Source organism: Carassius auratus, chromosome 16 (assembly GCF_003368295.1).
Source record: "Carassius auratus strain Wakin chromosome 16, ASM336829v1, whole genome shotgun sequence".
NCBI lineage: Eukaryota > Metazoa > Chordata > Actinopteri > Cypriniformes > Cyprinidae > Carassius > Carassius auratus.
Window position 1 is genome coordinate 10923326 of NC_039258.1, and position 27409 is coordinate 10950734.

The 27409-nt window shown below is 35.6% G+C and overlaps 1 protein-coding gene across 1 annotated transcript; it reads left to right on the top strand.

Moving 5' to 3' along the window:
* The first annotated feature begins 362 nt into the window (after positions 1-362).
* On the top strand, positions 363-16579 carry rhbg (Rh family B glycoprotein). The gene is made up of 11 exons (XM_026284038.1): positions 363-506; positions 8914-9185; positions 10789-10975; positions 11331-11481; positions 12269-12416; positions 12491-12657; positions 12743-12880; positions 12970-13103; positions 14228-14349; positions 15372-15445; positions 15649-16579. Exons 2-11 carry the CDS (start codon positions 8996-8998, stop codon positions 15724-15726), a joined length of 1389 nt encoding a protein of 462 aa, XP_026139823.1. The 5' UTR covers positions 363-506; positions 8914-8995; the 3' UTR covers positions 15727-16579.
* The last annotated feature ends 10830 nt before the right edge of the window (positions 16580-27409 follow it).

The following is a 27409-nucleotide window of genomic DNA, read 5'->3' on the forward strand; positions in this document are numbered from 1 at the left end:
TCATTAAATAATTTACTGAAATAATATTGTGAGTCAAATGATGGTAACCTTCAGTAAGGATGTGTGTCTGTGTTAAATATTTAAAGAACTCGTGATTTTTACACGTGACTATTGTTTGGAATGACTGAGATGTTATCTTTCCTGGACACACAGCTGATCACAGATCTTGCAAAGCTTTTCATTTGCAACATCAGACCTTTTTCACACTGTGATGCATTTCCAGTTATGTAAATCTAGCACTAAATCCTTTTTCTTTTTTTTTTTTTTAAAAACAGTATTTTTATTAGTGCTGTCAAATTATTAATTGTGATTAATTGCATCGAAAATACTGTATGCATATATTTATTTTTAAACAAGGGGATTAAAAAAAATATAATATTGATTTCATTCCTATTTATATTTCTGAGTATCTTTTCGCGGGTGTCAGTGGCGCGCCCCTCCCCCACCAACACGCAGGCTCGCGAGCCAAATTTGAAGAAAGCTAAAACGTCTTCCTGTCCAGTCAGGTATGTAATCTGTAAAATCTGTGTTATATAAGCCATACCTTATAGTAATGGTGTATAAATTGTACATAAATCGTGTATTATAAAGATGGTTAAGCTGTCTGTTTTAGAAACGCCAAGTTTTTAAAGTTTAAAATGTCCCTCACAAATCTATTAACCACCCAGTATGTTACGTTATACAATAGTTAACGTTACTTAGTATATTACTGAATGTAACCAGGATGGAGTCTAGTTATTTTAAATATTTATTTGAGGTATATTTTGTATTTCAGATTTATATGGTTAGCATCTTGAGGTTTGTTAAGAATCGTTGCGGTTAAAATCTAACGTTAATTTCTGTAAATTAGCGCGTGAACCGATGTGGAGGTGTGGACAGATAAGTTACGGTAACGTAAGTGGTTTTGCGATGGAACTTTTAGACGAATTCAAATCTCAGGAGGGTTTATCGTAACGTGATTAACTTATCGTTACTGACTCTTTCACCTGACTTGATTCCACGATTATAATTCCCATTCATTTTCTCCTGCCACTTGTTTGTATAAAAAGACAAAATCTGCAGTACAGAGTGAAAAACCATGAGCCCAATTAGGCCAGAGATGAAACATTGCAAATTATATTTGATCTAAAAAAAAAATATGTGAAAATCATAGAAAAAAAAAAATGGTGAGAAAATGAATGGGATTTTTACCTACGAAACCCTTATGTATTGCTCCTGTTGCACATTTTCTAACGTTAAGTTACTGAAATCAGAAAAAAATCTTGGGAAACATTTCTATAATAAGGTCAATTCATTTAATAATATATATTTATGATTACCTGTATATATATATATATATATATATATATATATATATATATATATGGTTGTGTAATAAAGCAGTAATGTTAGACAACTGAACGGTTTGTGTGTGTTTGTAATAAATTGAGTTTTATCCATAGACTGTATAAAAACAGGTTTTATCACATATGGTGTGGACGCTGATACAGTTGTCCTTACAGTTGTTGTTCTTACTGTGAACCTTTGTAGTGAAATCTGATACTCTAATGTCCATTTAATATATGCAGTGTAATATCTAACCCTAACCCTAACCCTAAATTTTAAACATAAGTAATAATGCAGGTCCATCCTACCTGACCAATTAGAGATAATTTCCACATCGCTGAAGTGTTGTGGTCTGGTATGAGTTAGTTACCAACATGAGGAGCAGGACACCTATCTGTCGAAATTAGATTTTCATGCTGGTACATATTAATTTACATCATTTTACAGTGTGAACAGAGATATAAAAGACAGTAATATATTTATATGTGACCTCATATATGGTGCCTGTGACAGGATCACATGTCCAAGACCTCCATAGCATAAAAAGAGTGTGTAAACATTTTATCAGTTGAAGACAGATTTAAAAGAGACAAGGTGAAATTACTTTTCATGCTCTGGTAACAGTCCTGTCCTTAACCTCAGGCTACTCTCTGACTCAAAATAGGACACTTAGGCTTCATCTTTGTTTACTGTCAATATAAGACATTTGTTTATGTTTCTAAACACTTTTACGAGGTCACTCACTCAGAATTAATACACAGTCCCTCCAGAAAAACGTGATTATGCGATCTCTTGATTTAATGCACAATCAGCCTAAGGCTGCATATTTATGCGGGGTCGCATTTTTTCAAATATGCCGCTCTTTTGCCGCATAAATTGCCAATTTCAGGAAGCAAAATATGTGGGGATAGCATGTTTTCATAATCCCTGTATTTTCGTTCCAAAAACACACATATATCTTAGCAGAAAGTTGAAAAATTTTGCGTTTACTTCACACAAGTAAAGCGCCATTTTCCCCCATTGCCATGGGAACCTTATGAAGTGACGTAATTACGTGATGTGAACATTATCTGCAAACCCAGCAGTGAAACCAGGGTGAAACTTGAAGCGCGCAAATCATTCTTATTTGCCAACAAATATAAGCGCAAAAGAACGCGCAAAGCAGTTTCCCGATTTGTTACATGACAGTGGAGACAAATTATATTGCGAGAACTTGCGAAAACTGCGCTTTGATGAAACAGAGAAAAAAAGGTGATTCCCCCAACACCCCCTTCTCACTAGACTACTAACACTGTTGTAGTTTCATTCAGAAGTTGATGCAACTTTACAGTTGTAAGATTGCACTTTTTTGTTACAACATTACCAAAAACTTACAGTTGTAATTATATTAGTAGTATGTAAAATATTAATGTTGCAGTAAGAGATTGCAACTAAAATATTCTGTGATTTAGTATGCTCGCTTATCATGGGAAGTAATAAGAAATTACTCTTTACATTAAGGTAGTAGCCTAGTGAGAAAAGTTCACGCAATTTCATCGCATAAAATTGCTAAAATATCCCGCATATTCCATCACATTTTTTAAGAAAACGTGCGGCAAAATCAAGAATTTTTGCCCACAACAATCACAAGAAAAATCTGCATTTTTCTGGAGGGACTGAATACATAATCTAATGGGTTCAGATATGATTTCTGTCATTTGTCTAAAGATATAATATAGATGTTCTTATCAATAGCTGTTAAAATTATTGATCTTGCAGTGATGCAATACTTTTTTTTTTGTCACAATCAACACTTCATCATTGCATTAACAGTGTTATTTTTTCCCTTTGTTGGAAGGAGAACACTTGGCATTCCAATGCTCAACATTAAGCTTTGACATGAGTAAATCAATAATTCACTTGTCCGAGTAAAAAAGTTACTTGTCTGGGGGAACAAGTTTTTTTTTTTTTTGGCGGGGGGGTAATTTATTCTGAAGCAGTCTCATCAGTGCTCTATCAGGTATTACTTTAATCGGCATATCTTTTTTATATTTGCCTTAAATTGGTTGCTGTTACACTTTTTAATTTTATGAAAGACAGTATTTTCCTAAACTGATTAAATGTACATGTCTCCATTTACGTAAAATTCTTACATTTGATCAATACATTAAGTTAAAATAATAGAATAATAATGTTATAATAGTGATCGAATAAAAGTGGTCGACTGATTTATTGCCAAAGGCATTTTTCAAATATTGCCATCGGACAATAAGTTTTTCTGCTTGGCCGATGTGTTCGAGGAGGGACTTTTATTTTGACGGCGCTGCAGTGCTTGAGCGCACACAGTGCTCACACTCTCTTTTGTTCATAGCTTTCTTTAACAGTTCTGTCTAATACAGATAGAAGTCTTTCTAATAATCAGATAGAATGGTTAAACAAAGGAATTAATGTATACAGAAAGTATTATAAGGATTGCTTTTATATTAGGTCCGTTAGTAATAGAAAGGCAAACATTATAGTACTCTCTCGTTTGCAGTCAGCATTAAGCAAATACGCATTTATATAATTTAAACAAATCTTTGAATGACTAATGAACATTTAATTTCACAAACCTTGAAAACATAGTCTAATCCAGCTGTGAGATCTTGTGAAGTGTGTATGTGTATCCAGCATGATCGCGTGTTCTCAGTGTGACGGTCGGTCCGTGTGAATTGAATACTTATGCTGCACTTTATGCATTTGCCCACTGTCATATTCATGACATATTTACTGTGTGCTGTTTGTAAAATGAGGTTAACCCTGGCTTTATTTGAAAAGTTTGATTCCCAGTGCACAGAAACTTCCCAGAATACCGAGTGCTCCTTTGATTACAGTGTGTACCGTATTATAAATCGCACTTTTTTTAATAGTTTGGCTGGTCCTGTGACTTATAGTCAGGTGCGACTTATTTATCAAAATTAATTTGAAATGAACCAAGAGAAAACATTACCGTCTACAGCCGTGAGAGGGCGCTCTATGCTGCTGAGTGCTCCTGTAAACTACACTAAGCAGCATAGAGCGCCCTCTCGCGGCTGTAGATGGTAATGTTTTCTCTTGGTTCTTGGTTCTGAATAAATGCGACTTATAGTCCAGTGCGATTTATACGTTTTTTTCCTCGTCATGACATCTTTTTGGACTGATGCGGCTTATACTCAGGTGTGACTTATAGTCCGAAAAATACGGTACTTTCTTTTTATGATATTTTTATTAAATATTTATTTATTTGTGAAAAATAGCTTTGTCATCTAAAGTATAATTATTTTTATTTTACACATTTATTTTTTTAATCCATTGTCAAATTATTTCAAATTTCTTAAATATAAATAATAAAAATGATGAAAAAAATCAAATTTGCTCTATATCGGCTATATATGGTTAACCACTATAGAATGATAATATATGGTTGTTCCCATTCAAATGAAATCAGTATCACTCCATCTGTCCACTGCAGAGGAAACACTGAAGCTGCATCGAAAGTGCCATTTAGATGTATTTACTGAGACTGTTTAATGAAGATAGGTCCCACAAACTCATTTACTCAAAATTGAAAATGCATAAATAATGTTATTAAATTAATGTTTTACTTTTTTGTCATGCAAATATGAAATGTTGGAAAAATGCAATGATACTTTTAAATATGAAATTGAACCACCAATAGGTGGTGGCAAGTCACTGTCTTAATGAATGAATCATTGATTCAACCAATTCATTCAAACAGCTGATTAATTCAATAAATGAAGAAAGTAACCGTTTTTTTAAATGGCTCACCAGGACTCCAGACTAACATTTGAGAGCAGTGGCACCAGCGCCACTAAGTTCTGCGGATGGTGGTGCCAGGAGCAGATTTGGTAGCGCTGGGGGATCATGCGCAGCGATATTCAAAATAAAAATCATTTAGGTCATTTAATCATAAAATTACTATTGTTTTGCATTAATAAGTGCTGTTACTAATAATATTTCATGTTGTTTTCTTGTTTATTTTTCTTTTTTTTACTGTTTATAGTACAGATTTGACAGTAAAGCACTAAGCTTGAGTTAAGATGCACACAAAATGTACTTTTATTAACAACAGTAACAGGTGCAAAATCTACTTTTTATATACAAAAAATATAAATCTTCCACTCTTAATAAATGTACCATTATTTTTCTAGCATATGGAAATGACCAACTTCAAACCCTTCTCACTGGATCTCGCAGCACGGTTGCATTTGTGCAGTAACAGTGTCATGAAATCAACTTTGGCTCCAGAGTAAAGCTGTTCTGAGTTCGGATTAGTTTTTTTATGGGTTAGCGTTGTAGTACGAGCTAATAACCAGTCCACGCTGCGCAGCTGAAATGTAGCGAGGTTTGTTTCGCTTTCTGTTTCTTTGCTTAGAACTATTTTCGTTATCTATAATGTGTTTAAAATGTAAGTCAGTTAATATTACTTATTTATTTAGCTAAAGTTGTATAAAATCAATATCACATTTGCAATCGAGCTGAAAGTCGGTAAAACATCACTCCTCGTCGTGTGATGTTGCATATATTATATAAAATATTTATCTTTTCTTCTACCACAGTATGTTTCTTCATGTTTCTTTGTGTGTGCTGTTGAGCTTAGAGTTTTGATTTATCCACGAGTCAGACAGGCTGCACAAGCCTCAGCTGACGCGACCTTGATACTGTCAATACATTATCCATTATTACACTGAAAGTAATAAAATCTGAATTTTTCTCTCCAAAGTTTTGGTGCTGCCCTAGTTATTGTTTGTTATTAAAATTGAAATCAGGTTACTTGTCCATTTGGGCAAGTAAAATTCTCTTTTACTTGCCCCTTAACAAAATCCACTTGTCCCGGACAAGCGGACAAGCGAACAAGCGTTAATGTCGAGCCCTGCATTCCTTCATGCCAGTTATAAACATTTAGCGTCTGAATGGCATTTAGTGGTTCACTGGTTGTAGTTTTAGTTAGCTGTTTTCCCTCATATGATAAAAGAGGATGAACGGATGTGTGTGCCAGGGTCTGTAGCTGCATGCAAAGGAGTCCCAAAGTATGGTATCTCAGGATTTTTCAAAAGACCCTACTGGGCAGTAGCTTTGTAGATCATGAAGAGAATCTCTTGGAAGTGGCACTATCTTGTACAGATTTAGCTACAGGCCTTTACCACCAAGTTTATCCCTTTGAACACCTAAGAATTGTTCAGTTTTGTCATTTGCACTGACAGACTTTAGTGGAGTGCAGGTTTGATTTGATTTTTCCTGCACCATGAATTTGAAATCCTACATGTGTGTTCACAGTGTGTGTGTGTGTGTGTGTGTTCACTGCTCTGTGTGTGTGCACTTCGGATGGGTTAAATGCAGAGCACGATTTCTGAGTATGGGTCACCATACTTGGCTGAATGTCACGTCACTGACAGGGTCATTTCCCTCTGGTGTACAGTGTGCTGGTTCACACGGAGAATCTTTGTCTTGTTCATGAGAGCTTTCAATGTTATTTTTTTCTAATTCAACTTTCAAAAGCACTTCAGACAGGAGAGTGTGTACTTCATATTAGCACACACACAGAAAAATCTCTTTTTCTGAGCTTGAAACATTGGAACCTGAAAGACAAGAAGTGAGATTTGAGAAAGTGTTTGGTGAACCCAGTGCTCTAAAAACTACTCATAGATGAAAGCAGAGGTGAAAGAGATCAAAGGTCAAGCACTGTTGACTGGAAGAATCGAAGTGACACCTGATGGGTTTAGCTTTCGGGGCAGTCCAGAAAGCTGTGCCTAAATAGTTCTTAGTTATTTTCCACGAGGCTGTTTTAACATTTTGGCAGTTTTTTAAAGGCCACATATAATAAACATTGACCCTGTTTTCTTTATTAGTTCACATTACTAGAATCTGTTTATCTGTGTAAAATGTTTGGCTTTGTAACTCATTCACACAAAACGTAACACTTAAAAGATTTTTGTTTGTTTATTTTGTTTCCAAAGCCTGTAGAATTACTTCTCATCCTCTTATACTTCAGCCAAAAGAGTACAAGAAGGGATTAAACCCTCTTTTTTATGTTTCTCTTTAAGTTGCCCTTGTCAGCTGTAGAGCCGGTTCATAGCTTTTCTTTGAAGGCCTTTATCAACGGTGTTGTATAAACAATACAGTGTAAATGATTCCTGTGAATTTAGAAACAGTTTAAACCAGCCAGTGGGATGTTGGCTGAATTCGACAAAGTCACTGATTTGATACATTTTCTTGTGTTACTCCTGCCTATGTGTATTTTTAATAATATTTTGCACTACTAAATATAAATTCAAATGTTTGGGGTCAGTAAAACTATTGTTAATACTTTTATCAAGGAAGGGCATTTTAAATTGTGACAGAAATGTGACAGTCTTTTACATTGTTAACATAAATGCTGTTCTTTTGAACTATCTATTATATTTGTATTCTTTTTGTTCGCAGAATCCCCAAAAATATGTTTGAGAACATTGAGAACAACAAGACATGTTTCCTGAGCACTAAGTCAGAATATTATAATAATTCCTAAAGGATCATGTGATTCATAAAAGGAATAAATTACATTTTAAAATATATTCCAGTAGTACCTATACTGAATGTTTTGAGTTCATGTCCTTGTCAGTTCAAAATGTATGTGTCTATTTTGGAATGTGTTTGAAAAAACTGTCCCTGTTTACTGAATGTACAACTACTTCTACTACTTCTAAAATGAAACATACATTTTTTGTAAGGATTAATCACACCACATTTCTTCCATGTATTATTTTTAATAGTAAATCAATATAAAATTGCTTAATTTTCAATTATTATTATTTTTTTTAATAAATGGAATTAATGTTTTATGCCTTCATTTTATAACCAGAAAAATATAAATACACAACACAGAATTTCTGAGGAAAAGAAAAATTCATAAGACTACTTTAAGAAAAAAATAATATTAATCAATTAAGCTTTTTATACATTCAAATAATAAGACATGCTAAAACGGAATTAACAAAACAATATAAATAATACAGAAATACGAAATAAAACATTTCATAGGGCCCTAAACTTTGTTAAACTTTTAATAAATTGATGTGAAAATGTATACGTTTCATGATTTTAATTAATTAGACATGCTTTTTAATTAGTAACAATTTAACTATTAAAAAGGAGTTGAGAAAAATGTAAACAGAATAAATCAAATACAGAACAATTAAAACAGAAAAAGTTTGGGAACAATTGCTTTATTTTTTTTACATGGATACATTAATCATGTTTGTTACATCTTAGACTTTTTCTTAAAAAAAAAGTCTAAATCTTGTCTCTACTGAACCCAGTCTCGTGTTTCATCCCGTGTCTCGTGGGATAAGTGTTTTGTCACACCCCTACTCATTTGTAATAGATTTGTTCACATTTAACTTGAATATTCTCATTGGCCAAAAATGTATACCTCGTGCATCTCCTGAACAAAAAAATGAGGGAGGAGCCCAGAACTGCTACAAATCAATAGACTTGAGAGGCCAGGTGGGCGTTACTAAGATGACAAGTGGGAAAACTAACAATAAAAAGAGTTGTGTCAGCTAATGTTCTCTTGCACTCTGCCTCCAGACCCATCAGAGCCTGTGCCCTGCTCCAGAGAGAGGAAAGGGGATAGAGAGTGAGCAAAGGATACTGGCAAAGGGGAAGCACCATGGCTGAGTCTACTAACATGAGGTTACGGCTGCCGCTGTTATGCATCATCTTGGAAGTCATCCTCATCATCCTCTTTGGACTGCTGGTGGAGTATAATGATGAAACGGATGCCAAGCTGTGGAATGAAAACAGAACCCATAGTGCTACTAGAAATGATCATGAGAATGAGTTCTACTACCGTTATCCCAGTAAGTGACACTTTTGAATGAATGATAGGGAGAAATATAGTAAAAATAGACCTGGATTTTATAATCAGAACTCATTGTTGAGAACATATTTGTGGATCTGATACGATCACGCACCTGGGTAATTATTAAGAAATAACAATATGGATGTATAAATCTATTGAATTTACCAGTAAAAACACACGTGGGTAACTTGATAACCGAGGAACGTGTTTGATTGGTTGTACTACAGACAAACATTGGCACACTGAGTGGTCTGAATGGTTTAAGTGAAGCACATGTACATTTTATTCACAATTTGCTCTCTTAATGTTTGTTTTGGGTTTGTCTTTGTGCAATTGTCCTTTCTTGGGAAACTGTAGTTGGATTTCCCAACCACCTTGCTTTACTAAACCCTCTCTGCTATCTGCACTAAACCTGCCCTCGGCACCAGACTTGCGTTAAGCTCTTAACTACATTTATTGCATTTCATGTTATGTCTGCACTGCAAGTCTAGGACACACCTGCATGTGAATTATATACAGTGACTTGGCAATGGCATAAATCCTGACAGATTTCACAAACCTATAAGCAGAATACTGCATATATTAGGTAGGATAAAGAGAGAAAGGGGAAAATCCTCTGCAAAGAAAAGAGATTTTATTGACTAGAAAAATACTTCTTGTCTGTACAGTATTTGATTCCTAATCTTCAATAATATGCATCTTTACCTTTATGGGAGTGGTCGCATCTGTTTTGCTTCATTGTTCAACTGCAGGACACATAACAACAGGTGTGACATGCGAAACAAATCCATTCAGAGGTGTATGACAGTTGATGAATCACATTTTTATATGTGTTCAAATGCAATAAGTTATTATGCTCTGCCAATCACAATTTATGTTGTCTAACTTTGTAAGGATAAAAACAGATTGCTTCACCAGTTTCACTGGTTTCATTGAAGGGATAGAAGATTTCATGATCTTTTACCCTAAAGTTGTTTCAAACCTAAATGACTTTCATCTTTTGAATGGAACAGAAGAGATTTTGTTCATACAATCACAGTCAGTGGTCCAACCAGTTTGGATCCCATTGACTTTTATTTTAGACCAAAAAAAAAAAAAGACACAAAAGAAATAAAGGTTATTAAGGTTTGAAGAGACATTAGTTTAATTTTTGGATTAACTATCCATTTAAAGACTTATTTGTCCTACAGTAAACTCACCTTACACATGGAGCTCGTAGACTTATTTATGGGCTGCCAAAGAAGGGTGAGTGTGAGAGGTATGTGGGACAGTTTGCCCAAAGGGCCCATGCCATCCTCATTGGTGCCCAGGTCAATGGCCAGTTGCTTGGCAACAGTGTAATTGTGTCAAAAGAAGTGAAATGGGTGAATGAATGGCTCTACACAGAGAAGAACACGGGTTAATGAGGGGTTGAGCATACCAATAGTGTAAAATTGGCCCTGAATGGTGTTGCTAAGTACCCATGTCAGAAAAAATTTATTGACCAGTCCACACACATATCAGTGAGCAATTGCAGTTTCTGAGATTACTATTAAAAATGTGAAACTGTGAGAATGAGAGGGGAAAGAATAGGTAAAACATCTAACTGATTTGTGTTTTAGGTTTCCAGGATGTTCATGTCATGATCTTCGTGGGCTTCGGGTTCCTGATGACGTTTCTGCAACGTTATGGATTCAGTAGCGTCGGATTTAACTTCCTCATCGCAGCCTTTTCCCTACAGTGGGCCACACTTATGCAGGGCTTTTTCCACGGCATGCACCATGGCAAAATCCATGTTGGCGTGACTAGGTAAAACTTGAACCCCACATATGACTTTTATGTTTTTTTTTCTTACATCCAGTAATATGCATTTCAAAGTGACTGGTGATGTTTGGAGGCTAACAGCAGTAGTGGCCAATAAAGATCTGTTATTAAAGAGCTACAACAGTCAGATAAAATAATGTCTTTGTTATGTTTCTGTATGTGTTAGGTGTATGTGCACATTTGCTGCTGCTGTGGCCTCGGGTGTAAAGTAGATTACAGCTGAACGTAGCGCCACCAAGTGGACGTGGCAGTTGAGCAGATGACTAGACTGTGCAGCTCCTGCCTCAGAGACACATGCACTACTGTATTTTAAATTACAATGAATATGTTTTTTCTGCAGCATGATAAATGCAGACTTCTGCACTGGTTCCGTGCTGATCTCTTTTGGTGCCGTTTTGGGGAAGACCAGTCCTGTGCAACTACTTGTAATGGCCATTTTCGAGGTGACATTGTTCGCCGTCAATGAGTTCATCCTGCTTTCCATTCTTGGGGTGAGTGTGAACACACCGTCAGATCTACAAAAGCACAAAATATGATCATTGGAATTTTCAGATTTTGCTAATTGTTACTAAATCTGATTTTTGTTAATTTTTTTAAATACTGGATACACGTTTGATAGGGATGCAACGATATTGAAATTCTGGTTGATAAAGAAATAATTATTTTAATGTAATGGAATAAATTATGAATAAAAATAATAATAATAATAATTAAACAAAATAAAATTAATAATTTTAAATGCTTCATATGAAATACACAATTAAATATTCAGTATTGACCAATACAGGTTGTTACAAAATCTCTTACATATTATGCTCCTAATATTACCCCTAATATTTCCCACAGGCATAATAAAGACAAATTCATGGTATTACTATTAAAATCACAGTGTATAGCTTGTTGTATTATAAAAACCCTGCATCCTGAGTATATTGAAAATTAATTGGTTTCTCTTTACATCTAATGGCATTATAAATTATCAGCTGTATAGATTACTTTGTAAAATGTGTCTTTCATTTATTTATTTTTTGGTCTTGCCAAATGTAGACATGCATATGATATGTAGTTAAAGCTCCAACTTAGACTTTAACAAAACAATTTCTACTAGATTACATTTGAGTACTTCACATTTACATTTAAAATAAAATATCTAAAATAAAAATCCACTGTGAAAACTAATAAGCGAAAAACAAATGAGCTGCAGTCTGTATATTAATATTCTTACATATATGAGTGTAAACGTAACATTACAAATTGAAATGTTACCGGTATCTCTAGGCCAATGATGCTGGAGGATCCATGACCATTCATACATTTGGTGCTTACTTCGGCCTAGTGGTGACCCGTGTGCTGTACAGGCCAAACCTGGACAAGAGCAAACACAAAAACTCATCTGTCTACCACTCTGACCTCTTTGCCATGATCGGTAAGTCACCTAAAAAATTCTACCCTGTGGTCAACCAGGGCTCTCTGATCCACGAAAGCTTGGGTTCTGCTCAGGTACCATCTATCTGTGGATGTTCTGGCCCAGCTTCAACTCAGCCATTACAAACTACGGTGACCCACAACACAGAACCGCCATGAACACTTACTACTCTCTGGCCGCCTGCACACTGGCTACATTCGCTTTCTCCGCCCTAGTCAACCCCGAAGGCAAGCTGGACATGGTGAGCACCCCCTTGTGGCTATCTGTGATATTACATTACAAGCTGCAACATTACAAACCCTCTTACAAGCTTCTGTCTTTTTCAGGTGCACATCCAGAATGCCGCACTGGCTGGTGGTGTTGCTGTGGGAACAGCTGGAGAGATGATGCTGACTGCCTTCGGCTCTATGATCGTGGGATTCCTCGCTGGAACTATTTCAGTACTGGGATACAAATACCTCTCGGTTAGTAGCGCACATTTCTCCGACACATAACTATAAACATCTACAAGAAGCCTCTGTATCACGTTTGTTGCTGTTTTGTGCTCTTTTAGCCGGTTTTGGAATCGAAACTGAAGATTCAGGACACATGTGGCATTCATAACCTGCATGGAATGCCAGGGGTTCTGGGAGCCATAGTGGGTGCTGTCACTGCTGCCCTCGCAACCCCAGACGTTTATGGACAGGGGTAAGTCAGTTATATATATATAAAGTAATTATTTGCATAATTAATGATTTGTGATTGTGTTATTGGTTGTGTTATTTAGTAAGGGTTTGCTTTGTTTTGCATATTTGTGTGTCATGGCTGAAAATATTGCAGAACTAATTCTGTGTGAGAACTAAGGTTGGGAATCGTTTGAATTTCATCAATTCAGTGCCAATTCTGCTTATCGATTCCGATCATTTTTAATCCCAGTTTCAATTCCAATGTGATTAAAAAATGAAGACTAACATTTAGATATCAAATTTATTCTCTCGATTTCTGCAAAACATTTGGTTACAGCTGAATACCATGAACGAAAATCATCAGGCTACATAAAAACTGGACTCGTTTAAGAGCTGTTTGTGTGCAAAATAGATTTACATGATTATTGATAAATTGAAATTTTTTAATGGCGTTTGTGGTTCTCTCATGATTCTGAATAAAAAAATCAACTAAACAAAAGCACATGTAATTTATGAATGAATGATTCAAGGACCATATCAAGATTTACTTCATTACTGAATGAATCAGCATTTTTTAACAATTGTCTGAAATTATTCAAAGTCAAATACATGTTTACAGCTCCTTTTTGCCACCTACTGGTGTAACAATGTGATCGATAAATCTTTATTTTGAATGTCAAACTACTTTCAAAAGGTGATTTACTCTATTTTGATTGCTACCATACACATCAGCGTTTATATCTGAACTATAAACTTTTATCCCAGTACTTCTGTGATTTGAATGTTTGTAACAGAAATGATACTGTGTGGTTGAAAAGACTGCATGAAGCTGTTTTATACATTACAGCTGCTCTATTTAGGTCAACAGCAGCGTGAACACATATATGAATGTTCAAATCACACTGAGGATACTGTTCGTACGCTGCACGGATGAACCACGGCCGAAGTCCTGGCAGATCGCCAGGTCGCGTCTTCACAGATGAAGAAAAACAAAAGAAAGAAAAAAGTGCACACAGGAATCGATAGGCGGAATCCTAATTTACATTTTACAACAAGTAGCCAATTCCTGACCTTAAGTATCGATTTTCGATTCACAACCCTAGTGAGAACTGACATATTGGTGCCTCTGTATCCTATCTTACTCAGATTGCAAAGAGTTTTTGCTGATGTTGAAACTGGGCAATGGAACCCTCAATCTAAGGGTGGATTTCAGGCTATTTCCCTGGCCGTAACACTAGGAATGGCTCTGTTTGGTGGTCTCATTACAGGTGTGTGTACAGTTTGAAAGTGCAGTGAATGCATGCTTCTACCACGCCAATTATTTGATCTTATCAATTTGAAGTTTTGCACTGTTATCATGCTTTGCCGTTCAAATGAGAGAATTTGAAGTAAATATACAAATGCTATGAAACACATTTGTGCCACACACTGAAAACACATAATCAAGGCAAAATGCATAGAGCTAAATGTTTTATTACCATATTTTCTGGACTATAAGCCGTACTTCTTTTCATATTTTGGCTGGTCCTGCGACTTATTGTCAGGTGTGACTTATATATCAAAATTAATTTGACATAAACCAAGAGAAAACATTACCGTGTACAGCCACGGGAGGGTGCTCTATGCTGCTCAGTGCTCCTGTGACTGCTACCGGGCACCTATTCAACCTGTTGTTATGTGTACTGTGGTATACCATTAGCTGAATAACTTGCCTTTCTAGATTACCAGTATTTGTTCTTGGTCTTGGATTTTGTTAAATAAATTAATTTCAGTTAACAGTTTTCAGGTAATGTTTTCAGGGTAAGCTACAGGAGCACTGAGCAGCATAGAGCGCCCTCTCGCGGCTGTAGACGGTCATCTCTTGGTTCTTGGTTCTAAATAAATGCTGACTTGTGTTTTTTTCACTCGTCATGACTATTTTTGGACTGATGCGACATATTTTCATTTCATTTTCTGTTTGGGACAGAAATATATAATATTATAATAATAAGATTGAAATATTCACAACAACACCAACAAAAATGATCACTGTAGTATATTCATTTTGGGTTGGTTAAAATACTTTTCTTATGGAACACAGGATAAAAAAAAACACAAAGTAACAATAAAGAAAATTTTAATATTTTGTAATAAATGTCATTCATTCCCTGCACAGCGATTGTTTACTAAGCTTTAAAGAAAATCCTACCTTAGATTGTTCATACTTCCCTGTGTATACATGTGTGTTCAGTATATAGTGATTTATCGATCTCAGATAAAACATAACAAAATATGTCTGTGTTTTTTTCAGGGTTAATTCTGAAGCTGCCCATTTACGGTGCTCCTCCAGATGCTCAATGCTTTGAGGATGGAGTCTACTGGGAGGTAAAAAAATTGAATTACCATTTTTTAATAGCTTTTTATAGTTTATGCTGTATTCTGTAAGCCTTTTTCAACCATATATACCTTACCTGTCCTTGACTTATTAGGCATTCCTGCCTAATGTGCAGTATCATTGTATGTACAATATACAGAGACAGTTTTGACAGTCTTATCATGTGCTAAGAGGAAATGTGAATGCATTTCAGGTACCGGGGGAGGAGGAAGACCAGCATGAGCTTTACGAAGTGGCCACTGCAAATGAAGTAGAAAAACTCAGCAGCTAAATTCCCTTCATTCACCTGTCTGCATTTGTTCATTACTACATCACTACATAAACTTGCAAGCCCTGTCACCTGTGATGTTCACTGCAGGTGCCATTTTTTTTTACTTACACTCTTAAAATAAAATGGTCAACTTTTTTCCATTATTGTTAATATCAGTATATGTTATTATATCAAACTATTAGCCCAGTTCACCTGAGGAACAACATCGAGAATGTATGTGATTCCTTATAAGACCACTAGATGGTGATGCAGAGCTGAGAATGGCTCTACTGCGCGTGACAGAGGACAAGCTGATTGTTCTTATGATTACCTTCTAGAAATAGCTGTAATTTAAGATAGTCGACTGCAAAATACAATTTATGCTTTCTCTTTATTTTGAATATTTTTGCAAAAACAATGAGAATCTGCTGTGGGATGTATGGGAAAATATTTTTTATTCATTTGGTATATATATTTTTTCATTCTCCTGAAATTGAATAATAACTTGTATGAATCCTAAACAGCTGGACTTTAATATCTACATCATAAAACTCTGTGAGTTACAGGTTTTATAAAACGTTTCTTATGAGCACACATTTTATCTTATATTTCTGGATTGTTTCAAAAATTTGTTTAGAAATACTGTGAACATTGGACATTAATTGACATTGTTTTATTGACTATTAAATTGAATTGGAGGGGAAATGTTTTGATTGATTTAAGATATAAAATGTATATAGTTACATGTTTATCTGTTTTAAAGAAAAAGTGTTTCTTTGCAATGATTATTTCTACTCCGCATAACCTGCGTTTGAACGACAAATTCTGAATGGAATGACATTCAAATAAATTGCTCAGATTTATATTGCTGATATGTCATGTTTATTTCAATAATCCATTAAAGGTGTGTGACAGAAATACACAGTATATTTTTCGAATTGGGCACGTGTTTGTTTTTTTCCACGAAGTGATCTCTTCAAAGTCAAAGCAGTCGTGAATTCTACATTCAGCTCGACGATAAACAACGATGTCAAATCACGCTGATTCTAAGTGAAGGCCCCATTTAATTCAAGAATACTTAATGGCGCCCACAGTCACTGCGGAAAGGGTTAACGAAGAGTCCAGATGGTCTCCGTCGCGTAATTAGCACAGTTTCACTTTCTAGGATCAAACGGAGAAGGGAAAGTGGGGGTCTTATTTTGATAGCACGTTATTAGGAGCGCCTGGAGCTCGCGGGCTGTGAGAGGAGCAGCTCGACGCCCCTTTTCATTCGCGCACTGCGTGTTTCACAGAGACGACGCGCGGCGTGAACCAGCGCCAAGGTCTTTTCCCAGGCCTCAGACAGGTGGACAGCTGGGATGTGAATAGGCAGCGTTAAGTGCTTAATTGCGCTTTATAATCAGCAAAAATGAAGAATGCTAACTGCACGTAATAGGGAATTTACATATTTAATTTGTTTGTGTGTTTTGTTTGAAATTGAGCTTTAAGGGTTTCAAAATGACACAGCGCTTGAGATTGAAACCCACGTGATGGACTGGTTTTAGTGTTGTTGTTTTTTTGTTTGTATTTTAACAGGAGCCATTAAACAAATTTTTGCACACTAATTTTAGTCATTTTAGTTAAGTTAAACCTAAGAACCACTAGAAACGTTCTATAGCTACGTTCTTTCAAAGTTTTTAACTACATGCAGTGTTATGCGAACACTGAATTATAGTTACAGAAAATCTAAAGAAAATGAGCCATATGCTAAAGTTAGGGAAATGCTATTTGTTTGTTTGGCATTTTACCTTTTAGTAAAACACCTGAATCAGGAATGACCAACTCCTCTGATAGTTTATTTAATCAATTTTCTCTCGTAAGAATGTCTGTAAGTAGGTCAGTGGGAGTTTGTGCTGAGGGCAATGTCCTGCGTGCGCTCTGAAAGCATGTCTGTATGGGGAGAGTACGTCTCTTTAGCTCACATTAACAGGATTACAGGCAGGCTGTGCTCAGGGGTCATGGACCCTTTCAACCACAGGCCTGCCTCTAATCAGTGCTCACACAAACAGCACAACGAGAAAAACTAGTGGCTAGTGGATTTCAAATACAATGACACTACCTTGCATTTATTTATTTGACATTTCTATGAAGACAGCACAACTTCGGCTATGGATACGGATATGTCGGTGTGTCCAGCTACAAGACGCACTCTATTCTATTTTATTCTATTCTATTCTATCATATATTGTTATCTTATGGTGCTGTACCTAAACTCCTAAAGAAAGGTCCCAAATGTGGTTTTCCACAGTGATGTCATAAAGAACCATTTTTGGGTTTGTAAAAGAACCTTTCAGTAAAGTTTTTTTTAAGTGAAAGGTTTTTTTTTTTCTTCTTTTTTTTCTTTTATTTATTTATTGAGTGTGAAGAACATTTTAAAACTCTATAGAACCTTTTTCCACAATAAATAACTTTTTTCACAATGGAAAGGTTCCATTGATGTTAAAGGTTCTTCATAGAATCTTGTGATGTGTTTCAGTCATTTTGAACCAGAGAGGGTTTAAAATGCTAATTAATGTTATCGCATTGGACTAAACCTTACTGACTTTGCTCACACAGGGTTTAACAAGTTCTATAAAGTTTTGGGGTAATTTTGCCAACCTTGTTACACAGTAATGACCTGCCTACAAACAAAACAAAAAAATCCTTCAAAATTTGTTGCTTTGCTATATTATATATATTTATATATTTATAAAAAACGTGTTTTCTTTCAATTAGCGCAGGTTTTGTATTTATTTTTTGAACTGATGGATTGTTGGCCTTGCTGATCTGAATTTATACACCTATGTCCACCAATAATGCCTTTCACTCAAGCTTAGCTCACTCCAAAGAAATGCAAAACCTGTGCTAAAAAAAAGAAAAGTTGATAAAAACATTGAATCCAATATTTAATATAATATAATATCCAATATTATATATATAATTATTATTATTATTATTTGTAATTTTTTTACGGGTTAATAATGTAACGAGACTAGTAAAATATAGTAAATAGTTTTGCTAATGTGTCATTTTTAATTAATAAACCTAGTTAATTTGAAATTTGCTACCTTTTGATTGACTATTGATTGCATAGTTTACAGAACAAGAGTGCTTAAATCTCACCCATATGGCCATTGACTATTTCCGTTGTTCAGGAAGTCTCCTGTCAGCAGAAATTGGTGCTTATGTGAGTTTCCAATGTTCTCCACTTTGGCTAGTGAAGGTGTTTGGATCTGAATGCAGCAGAGCACAAGAGAATCAGACTAATATGGTCGCAGTGGAGCTCACACCTGCTTCCGCCAAGGACAACAGAGTTCAAGAGGTTCATTAAGTGGAGAGCATAGTAAGAACAAAATGAACAACAAAATTGTGAGAAATGAGATACCAATTTAACAGGTGACCAATGTTGATTTTCATCATTAAAAAGGAAAAAATGAGCTGAAATATTTTCACAAATAATAATAATTTGTAAAAAAAAACCTAGCCGGATATCTCAGATCCCTCAAAACTGACTTTAAACTCATATTTGTGTGGTGATTAAGGGATTTTTGCTTTTATAAGCCCTCACTCAGGGACCATTACATTCAAAGGAATACAACAAAAGCACTGACAGCATGCTTTAGCGAGAGAGGATGGCTGGACACAGAGGGGACAAAAGCTCTTTAGCGACCCCCTCGTGACATGCTTGACATTGTGGGAGGCGTGAACCATTAGGCCAGAGGTCAGTTTGGGTCAAGTGGGGTGAAGCCATCATAGAGTCTTAATTGAGTTGGTGCTGTTGAATGAGGACGTGGCAGTGGAGGAGCTCTGTCTAGCGCAGCTGATGAAGTGGGTAACTATTAGTGTGTCTGGATGTAGACATCATCATGACAGTTCTTGATGTGCATAAAATATTACCCTACATGTATACGTTACAGTTATTTACAGTGGATTCCAAATTTTGATGATCATTGACTTTTTCTTAGATTTTACTCATTTAAGTACATTTTACTGACTCAAACATGGGAAATATCCATTTATCAAATTAATGAAAATAAGGATGGATCAATACTGAAATTATTTCCTCTACCAACAAGAAAATATTATTGCTATAAAAATATTTTTTTTTTCAGGCTGATGACTCTAAAATCTATTTTATTCAGTTATTTTTTTTGATAACATATTGAAATGACAGCACTTAAAATGTTTAATATTTTGCAAATGTTCAATGTTTTTAATAAAATACATTTAAATTAGTGCTAGATGGTGATTTAAATCAGGCAGAATCCAAAATCAGTGGATAAATAATTTGTTAAATAATAATAAATCATCAACATGCCAATATACTCTTCTCAGTCACAGGTCTCCTTATAAATCTTAATCTAAAAAAAATATATAGATAAATATAAACATTGTCTAATCACAGTGCGGGTCAATCAGGAGCTGATGAATGTTACAGTATCTCATATTTCTCCAAGAAATAAAAGAGCAAGAAAGAAGAAGCTATTTCAAGTTCAAAGAAGATTTTGGTTTACTCATTTGGGATTAATTCATTGGGCATGGAGGGGGAAGAGAGAGAGAGAGAGAGAGAGAGAGAGATGCTGTGTGACTGGGTTTTGCAACAAGAACTAATTCTCTCCTATTTGCTCCTTCCCTCTACATCCCTTAAGCAAATTCAGTCAGTGATGTTTTATCAGATGCCAATTTGCATTATGGCAACAAGCCACAACAGACTTGCAGCTGCACTACACACACACACACAAAGACACACAGAGAGAAGCATATAGCCTTACAGAAACAAATCCCCATACAAAACACAAAAATACAAACTTTAGACATAAAATAGTGACTTACACACCAGCAAATCACACGTTTACACACAAATCAATGCATTCACTGTCTCTCCTCTCCCTTTTCTCTCTTTTTTTACACACACGCCACGATTCACACACCCTCCGCACCTTCTCGTTATAATTAAAACAGGAGGTGCCCCCCACAATGCTCTTTTGTCTTAGTGCAGCGCGGTGGGAGAAAGGAGTCCGGTGGCTGAATATTAATGAGGTAAGGGTGTCCGTGGATGGGCTGCATGAGCAGAGGATAAAAACACTGGTACTATTTTCCTCCTCCTCCGCTTGTGGAAGGATACATCATGTGCCAAAACACCTCCGGTCACTCCGGCTGCCAACGGTGGGGAAATGAGCACTATGCATTGAGAGAATGTGTATAACTAGGATGCTGGTGAATGATTGTGTGGTCTCTTCAAGCCACTAGGTGGAGCTGAGAGAGCTTTGAGACGGAGCTGGTGCTTGTTTGTCTCTACAGTAGGCCTAGCGACCTGACTGATCTTCACCGATGTTTGGTTGCTTGTTTGTCTCTACAGATAGGCTATAGACAAATGCCTTGGTTTCTGATTTAAATATAGTTTAAACCTATATATAGGCCTATATTACTATATGCCTATGCTTTGCGGTTTCTTTTCTTTCAGAATTTTTGTGAATGACTGATATGCTTTGTTTTCATAAGCAAACGTTAGCCTATACATTACTGTTTTGTCCTTTCATATTTATACATGAGTCAATGGCAAAAAAAAGTGTTTCCATGATGAATAAAAGGACAAATGTTGTTTAAAATATAGTATAAATATAAATGTAATATAAATGTATAATTATATTTATAAGTATAAATTTGGCTTTGAAAAACGTTTTACATTTTAAAAACGTTACAAATATTTGACTCTTAAATGTTCTAAATAAAAAATGCAACCATGAGGTGTAACCACGAATGAAAAATATGTTCTTACACCTTCAATGTGAGTGTTTGCATCTTTTTGTTCAAAAATATATGTGTGTGTGTGTGTGTGTGTGTGTGTGTGTGTGTGTGTGTGTGTGTGTATATATATATATAACATTTTACAGCCTGGGTTTTAAATCATAGAATGTCATTGTATGTATGAATTACATTTTATTACTTAAATGGTATTTTAAAAATGAACATATTTGTAACAGATGAATAGATCCAAAAAAAAAAAACAAGAAAGAAAGAGGAAAGTCGTTTCCAACAATGCTGCACAATCAAAAATGCTTTCTCTAATAGACATAAAGGCAATGAATGCATGTATGCAAGCACCAAATCACACACACAAACATGCCGTCACATAATGCTGTGAAATTGTTTCTTTTTAGCTTTTAAGCGGTCAAAGAGAAACATGCACACAAACACTTGCAAGCATACTTCCAGTGTTGCCATGCACCTCACACACTTTCTCACACAGCTACTTCCTGAGGAGGCATTTTTAAAGCTGAGAGGTTGGATGTCTATCTTTGGCTCTCAGTTCTAAGCGCCCTGTGTGAGTGTGTGTGGGGCCTGTATATGAGCAAACTGCCGCCTATTCCGGCCATGACCCACAATTCCTCACAATACCCCCATTCTCTGGACTGAAAGGCTCCATCAGCCGCAGGGGCCAGCTCTCTGGAGGGGATATGACGCCTCCCAGGATGGCATACAGAGATGGGCATCACTGCCAGGAAACCATGGGCCTGGCGGAAAGAGCCAGCAAAAGCAATGATGAGCGAAAGAGAGAGAGAGCGAGAATTGAGAGGGCAAGCAGACAGCGATAGAAGGATGTTCTTGCCAAGAGATGCCAAGCGTTTTGTATATGCCAGTGCCACTCAAGCCTCTTTAGCCTGACTCTTTGTGCCACACTGCTCTCTGCTGTGAAGGGATGTGCAACTCGCTAGCCCTGATAGGAGCATCAGATGCTGGGTTAGTATCACTGATCTATAATATAGATCAGTGTTTAGTATCGATCAGTCCAGATCTAGACGTGGAAGTGAAATCAGAATACTACTAATTTAGTGTCATTTTATTAAATATAAAACTGTTTCTATTAGACAAATAGTATCTGCCATCCTGTGTTCAATTTTCTGCTTCTATATTTTTTTAATATGGAAAAATTCTGTCAGGCAAATTTTATTTGAACATTCAAACACTAGTGGTGATGTTTTTTTTTTTTGTTTTTTTTTTTATATAAAAATAATTATATCATATATTTTGTGTTATTTTTTGAAGTATGAAATAATTGTCAGGTAAGTTTTATCTGACCAATTATTAAGCATTAATATTTATATTTAGTGTTATTTATTTTTAATACAAAAACAATTATGTCAGGAAAAAATTTATCAAACCAATCATAGCATTAATATTTAGTGATATTTTCAAAAGTATAAAAATAATTCTGTCAGGCAAAATTGATTGTACCATTCAAGCACTAGTGTTAATATTTAGCACTGTTTTTAAAAATCATAATCAGAATTCTATCGAGCAAAAGTTTGCTTGGACCATACGGTGAAATATACTCTAGCAGGTTTAAGCACAATTTTATAGTAAAATATACATTTGTGAAAGGAGATTTTTAACTACATTTGCAAACTGCTAATAAAAATGTTATTATTTACAGTATATTGGCATATATACTTGTAATGTACATGGTCTTCTAAATCCATGGTAGTTTCTTTTGAATTAAAACAAAACGCACATTGTGCTACTGTGAAATAATGAATCTAAGAGTTTTTAGCTCCTTGTTTTGGGATGCATTTATGCAAAAATCTCCTGTAAGGAAAAAACCCTGATGGTTGGCCATGAGTACACAAATACACACACACACACACACACACACGTACATCCCCGAGCATCCTTGTGTGAAGTGGTACAGGTCAGCCTTATCAAAGAGCCCAGGGTCCGTAAGAGGCATTGGAGGGCCAGGACAGTCTGGCAGGGGGGTAGAGGGGGTCCAGGTGGGGCATTAATCTTGGGGAGGATTAATCTAATAATCTAGTGATCCAATGATGAACCAAACTTCAGAGCTTGGTCTGAATTTCTACAGCTCCAATTAACTCCAAGGGAGGGAGAGGCTGATGGACAAGTCTATTATTGGCATTTGAGAGACACTGTGAAAACTGAAAGAAATCAAAGGAAAAGTGTTCTGGAGAATTACACCCACGCCGAGTGAATGCACAGAACATGCATGACTGGCTCAATTGTGCCCTTTTAACATTTTCCTTTCCAAACCCCAAATCGCTGGGATATATATCGCAAATGATGTAGTTTGCAACACCATGGTGAGGAGCAGTTTATGTGCCTTCGTCAATCCCAAAGCAAGCATTCACGATTACATAAAAAATGGGCAGCAGAAAAAAGATTTTGGACTCAAGATTAATTAAATTGAATCAATTTACAGTCCTTTTGAACTATCTCTGGCTTTGATAAAGTCCTTACATGTGCACATAGATTAAAATGCTTTCTTTAACATGAATCAAGCTAGTTTGATGACAAAATCTATTTGTCCCTGACTTTCGCTTGCTCAGCAAATACAAGAATTGTGGGAAACCCAGCCGGTCTTTTATTTCAATTTAATGAAACAAGCTACGCTGGGTTACAGGAATTGCAACTCTGGATCATATTTTTAAATCTGTCAACAATAATCGTATACTTGGAGAAAAAAAATTTAAGCATACAATTTAATGACACTGTTCCTTATGTCTCTAATTCACTGAACCAATTGAACCTAAACAGTTTTGCGTAAGTAATAATATTTCTACAAAATGCTGCTCACATAACATTGCATGACTGACATTGACCTGTTGTTGAAGAGCAGGCCATCAGCCTAAAAACCATATGTTAGAGGAGAGGACCCTGACCTTTGACCCTTGGCTAATTGGAGGCTTGACCCTGTTAGGCAAGGACAAGCAGGTCACAAGGATAGCGGGGCGTGCTAAGGGAGGGATATGCCCCGAGGGCTTACCCCAGGGACCCCTCCTTAAGTTTAACATCCACCTTATGACTGATTAAGGATATGTCCATCCCACTGTGAGGTTAAACCAACATTCATATATCAATTCATTCATCGCTGCCCTAAAGCTATTCATGTGAATCAGCTATGGTATATTATGAACGTCCCTGCTTGAACTAAGATCAGCATAATTTGATCACAAACAATAAATCTTTTTATGCCACAGAAAAACTTTTTCAATCCCCCTCCTCCCCCCAAAAAAAAAAAAAATCTAATTACTGATGCTTTAATGGACTGGCTTTTTTAGATTAAAGTTTTTATTTTCATTAATTGAAATGCTTCCACTCTGTTTGCCCTGTAATTAAAAATAAATAATCCAAATCTTTTCTTAATTTTTTTTTTTCTGAGAACAGTTCTAGTTTATGAAGCCTTGCTCTCTTTTTATTCTCTCTTTGCATTACACACACAGTAAAAATGTTCTCATAACAACGTCTTGTTTTCATCTAAACTATTTATTTCTACTTTAATGAGTTTTCAGATTTTTCGATAATTTTTTTATAATCAGTAATGAAACTCAAAGTGGTTGAAAATTAAACGTGTCACTGCAGGTAGCATCTACATTTTTAATAATTGAAATATAAACTTTATTTATTTAAATATTTTCTATCAATAAAATGTACTAAATTTGTTTTATATGTATTTAATTTATAAAACTTTACCTGGATTTGTTTTAATTGTATTATTATTGGAACGATATATCATCAACAGTCGTGATTCAGGCACACTACAGTAAGTATAAACCCCTCACACCTTCATTTTAATTGGCGAAAAAAAAATGGCGTCTGCCGTGATTAAGGTAGGCTACGTAATTTTGACGTACAGGAGTTGTGATGGGGAATTGAAGAGTTTATCCGTGAGTAACTAGTCTGAAAGAGAGAATATTTAATGGTAAGTGTTGATGATCTTGTGATGTGTGATGCCAGTGGCACGCTATAATCCCTAAACTTGTTATCTGGGCCTCTCGCGCGCTCTCCGCTCCCAGCTGCCAGCGAGCAGCGCCGCTTCTGGTTCTTTTCACTAGTATAAGGGATGAGAAAAACAAAATGCCATTGGCAGCTGTTTGTTTATGGTTTCCCACGACTCCGTGCCAATTACCTCTCGTCCCTTCGTCAGTCGCTTGTCGTCTCTCATTAGCTACCCTTCGCTTGACATCAAACCCGTAAAAAGTGTATAGGCGAGCCCACGCTGAAACGCTGTGGATCATCCAGCTCTCCTCACTTCTCTGACAAATGTTCCTCATCCTCTGGAATACAGCTTTTGATCTTACTCTTGCTTCACTATACCTCACTGCAGGCCTTCGACGCCACATAACTCTAAAAATACATGTTTCTTGGCAGCACCAGATTGTTCGCTGCATATGGGACTTTTTAATTTCCAAAGATTCCACATTCAAAGATATGCTAATTGTTTCTGTAAAGTAGGCTACTAGTCGAGCACATAAGTGGTTTTCTAAATAAAAATAATAAAAAAAAGTTGTTTGTGCAACCTGAAGTTATAACCAGACTGTAAAAACATTCATGTAGTTGGATCATTTATCTTAGTTATACAGTACATTTACTTCTGTTGGTCTGATTTTGCCTGTATTTTACAGTTTATATTTCGCATGTTTTGGATGTTGTAGCCTATTATTTGTTTACAATCAACATAAAATGTAAACGTTTTAGTTATTTGTCCTGAATAAATATAGGTCTTTCATCAAATCAATGCACGATTTAATAAATGAATAAGTGGCAAGTGAAATTGTTTTGCTTTAGATTATATTTTAAATTTTCTTGACGCAACAACAACTGTACAAAGAAATTTACAATATTGACATTTTCTTACCAATAAAATCTTTGGTTCTGATTAATTCGAAGTGTCTTTTAAAAAAAGTATGCAACTTGGTTTATCTTTCGAAATATTAAAAAGCTAAATACAGTAGTCCTGATACTGATGGCCATTTGGTCACATCTGCATTCAAACGAAAATAGTCAGATCAACATAATTTAATTAATATTTGATATGTATCAAAAATATACTATTGCGTGTATCCTGATCATATAAAATTGTTTGTAGCCTATATTTTTTACTTTACATCTAAAGAAAATAAACGTACATAAAAAATTCACAAATAATAATGAAACTATTTTTAACGTGGGTATTCCATGCGTCCAAATGGAACGTATATATATATATATATATATATATATATATATATATATATATATATATATATATATATATATATATATATATATATATATATATATATGGATATTTACTGCTTCCCCTCCAAATCACAAACCGTATTTGCGTTTAGAAAATCACTGGGTTTATTTGTCTCACTCTGACTGGTTAGAACGATTATCAGCGTGTCCGTGAATGATCTCATTGCCTTCATTTACTATTTTCCTGGATTTAATTGGGTTCTGCAGTGTATAGAACGTGCACAGTCCAGCCGAAGATAAACAAAGGGCGCTTTACTTTGATGCGAGGGAAACTGTGTCTTTGAGAACTGGTAGTCTGTGTTTTAATCCTGTTGACACTGTGTGTTGTTAATTGAGGCTGACGTCACATAATTCCTCGCGGAGGAAAATAAAGATGCGCGCGCACTAATGAGGGCGCCTCTCTCTCTCAACACAGGCATGATGAAGTTCCACCCCATTATGTCTTAAATCTAAAGAACGGAAAACATTTTTTAAATGAAGTGGTATAATTGTTTCATAGCGGTATAATTTTCATTAGAGGTGTCAAGAGCAACAGTGATTTCCTTTTACTTAGTATAAAATAATTTAACAATTAAGGAAGACTTCATGAACATTTAAGAAACAATTTTAAAAAAAAATTATTTCATTGTAATTTCTAATTATTGACATTCCC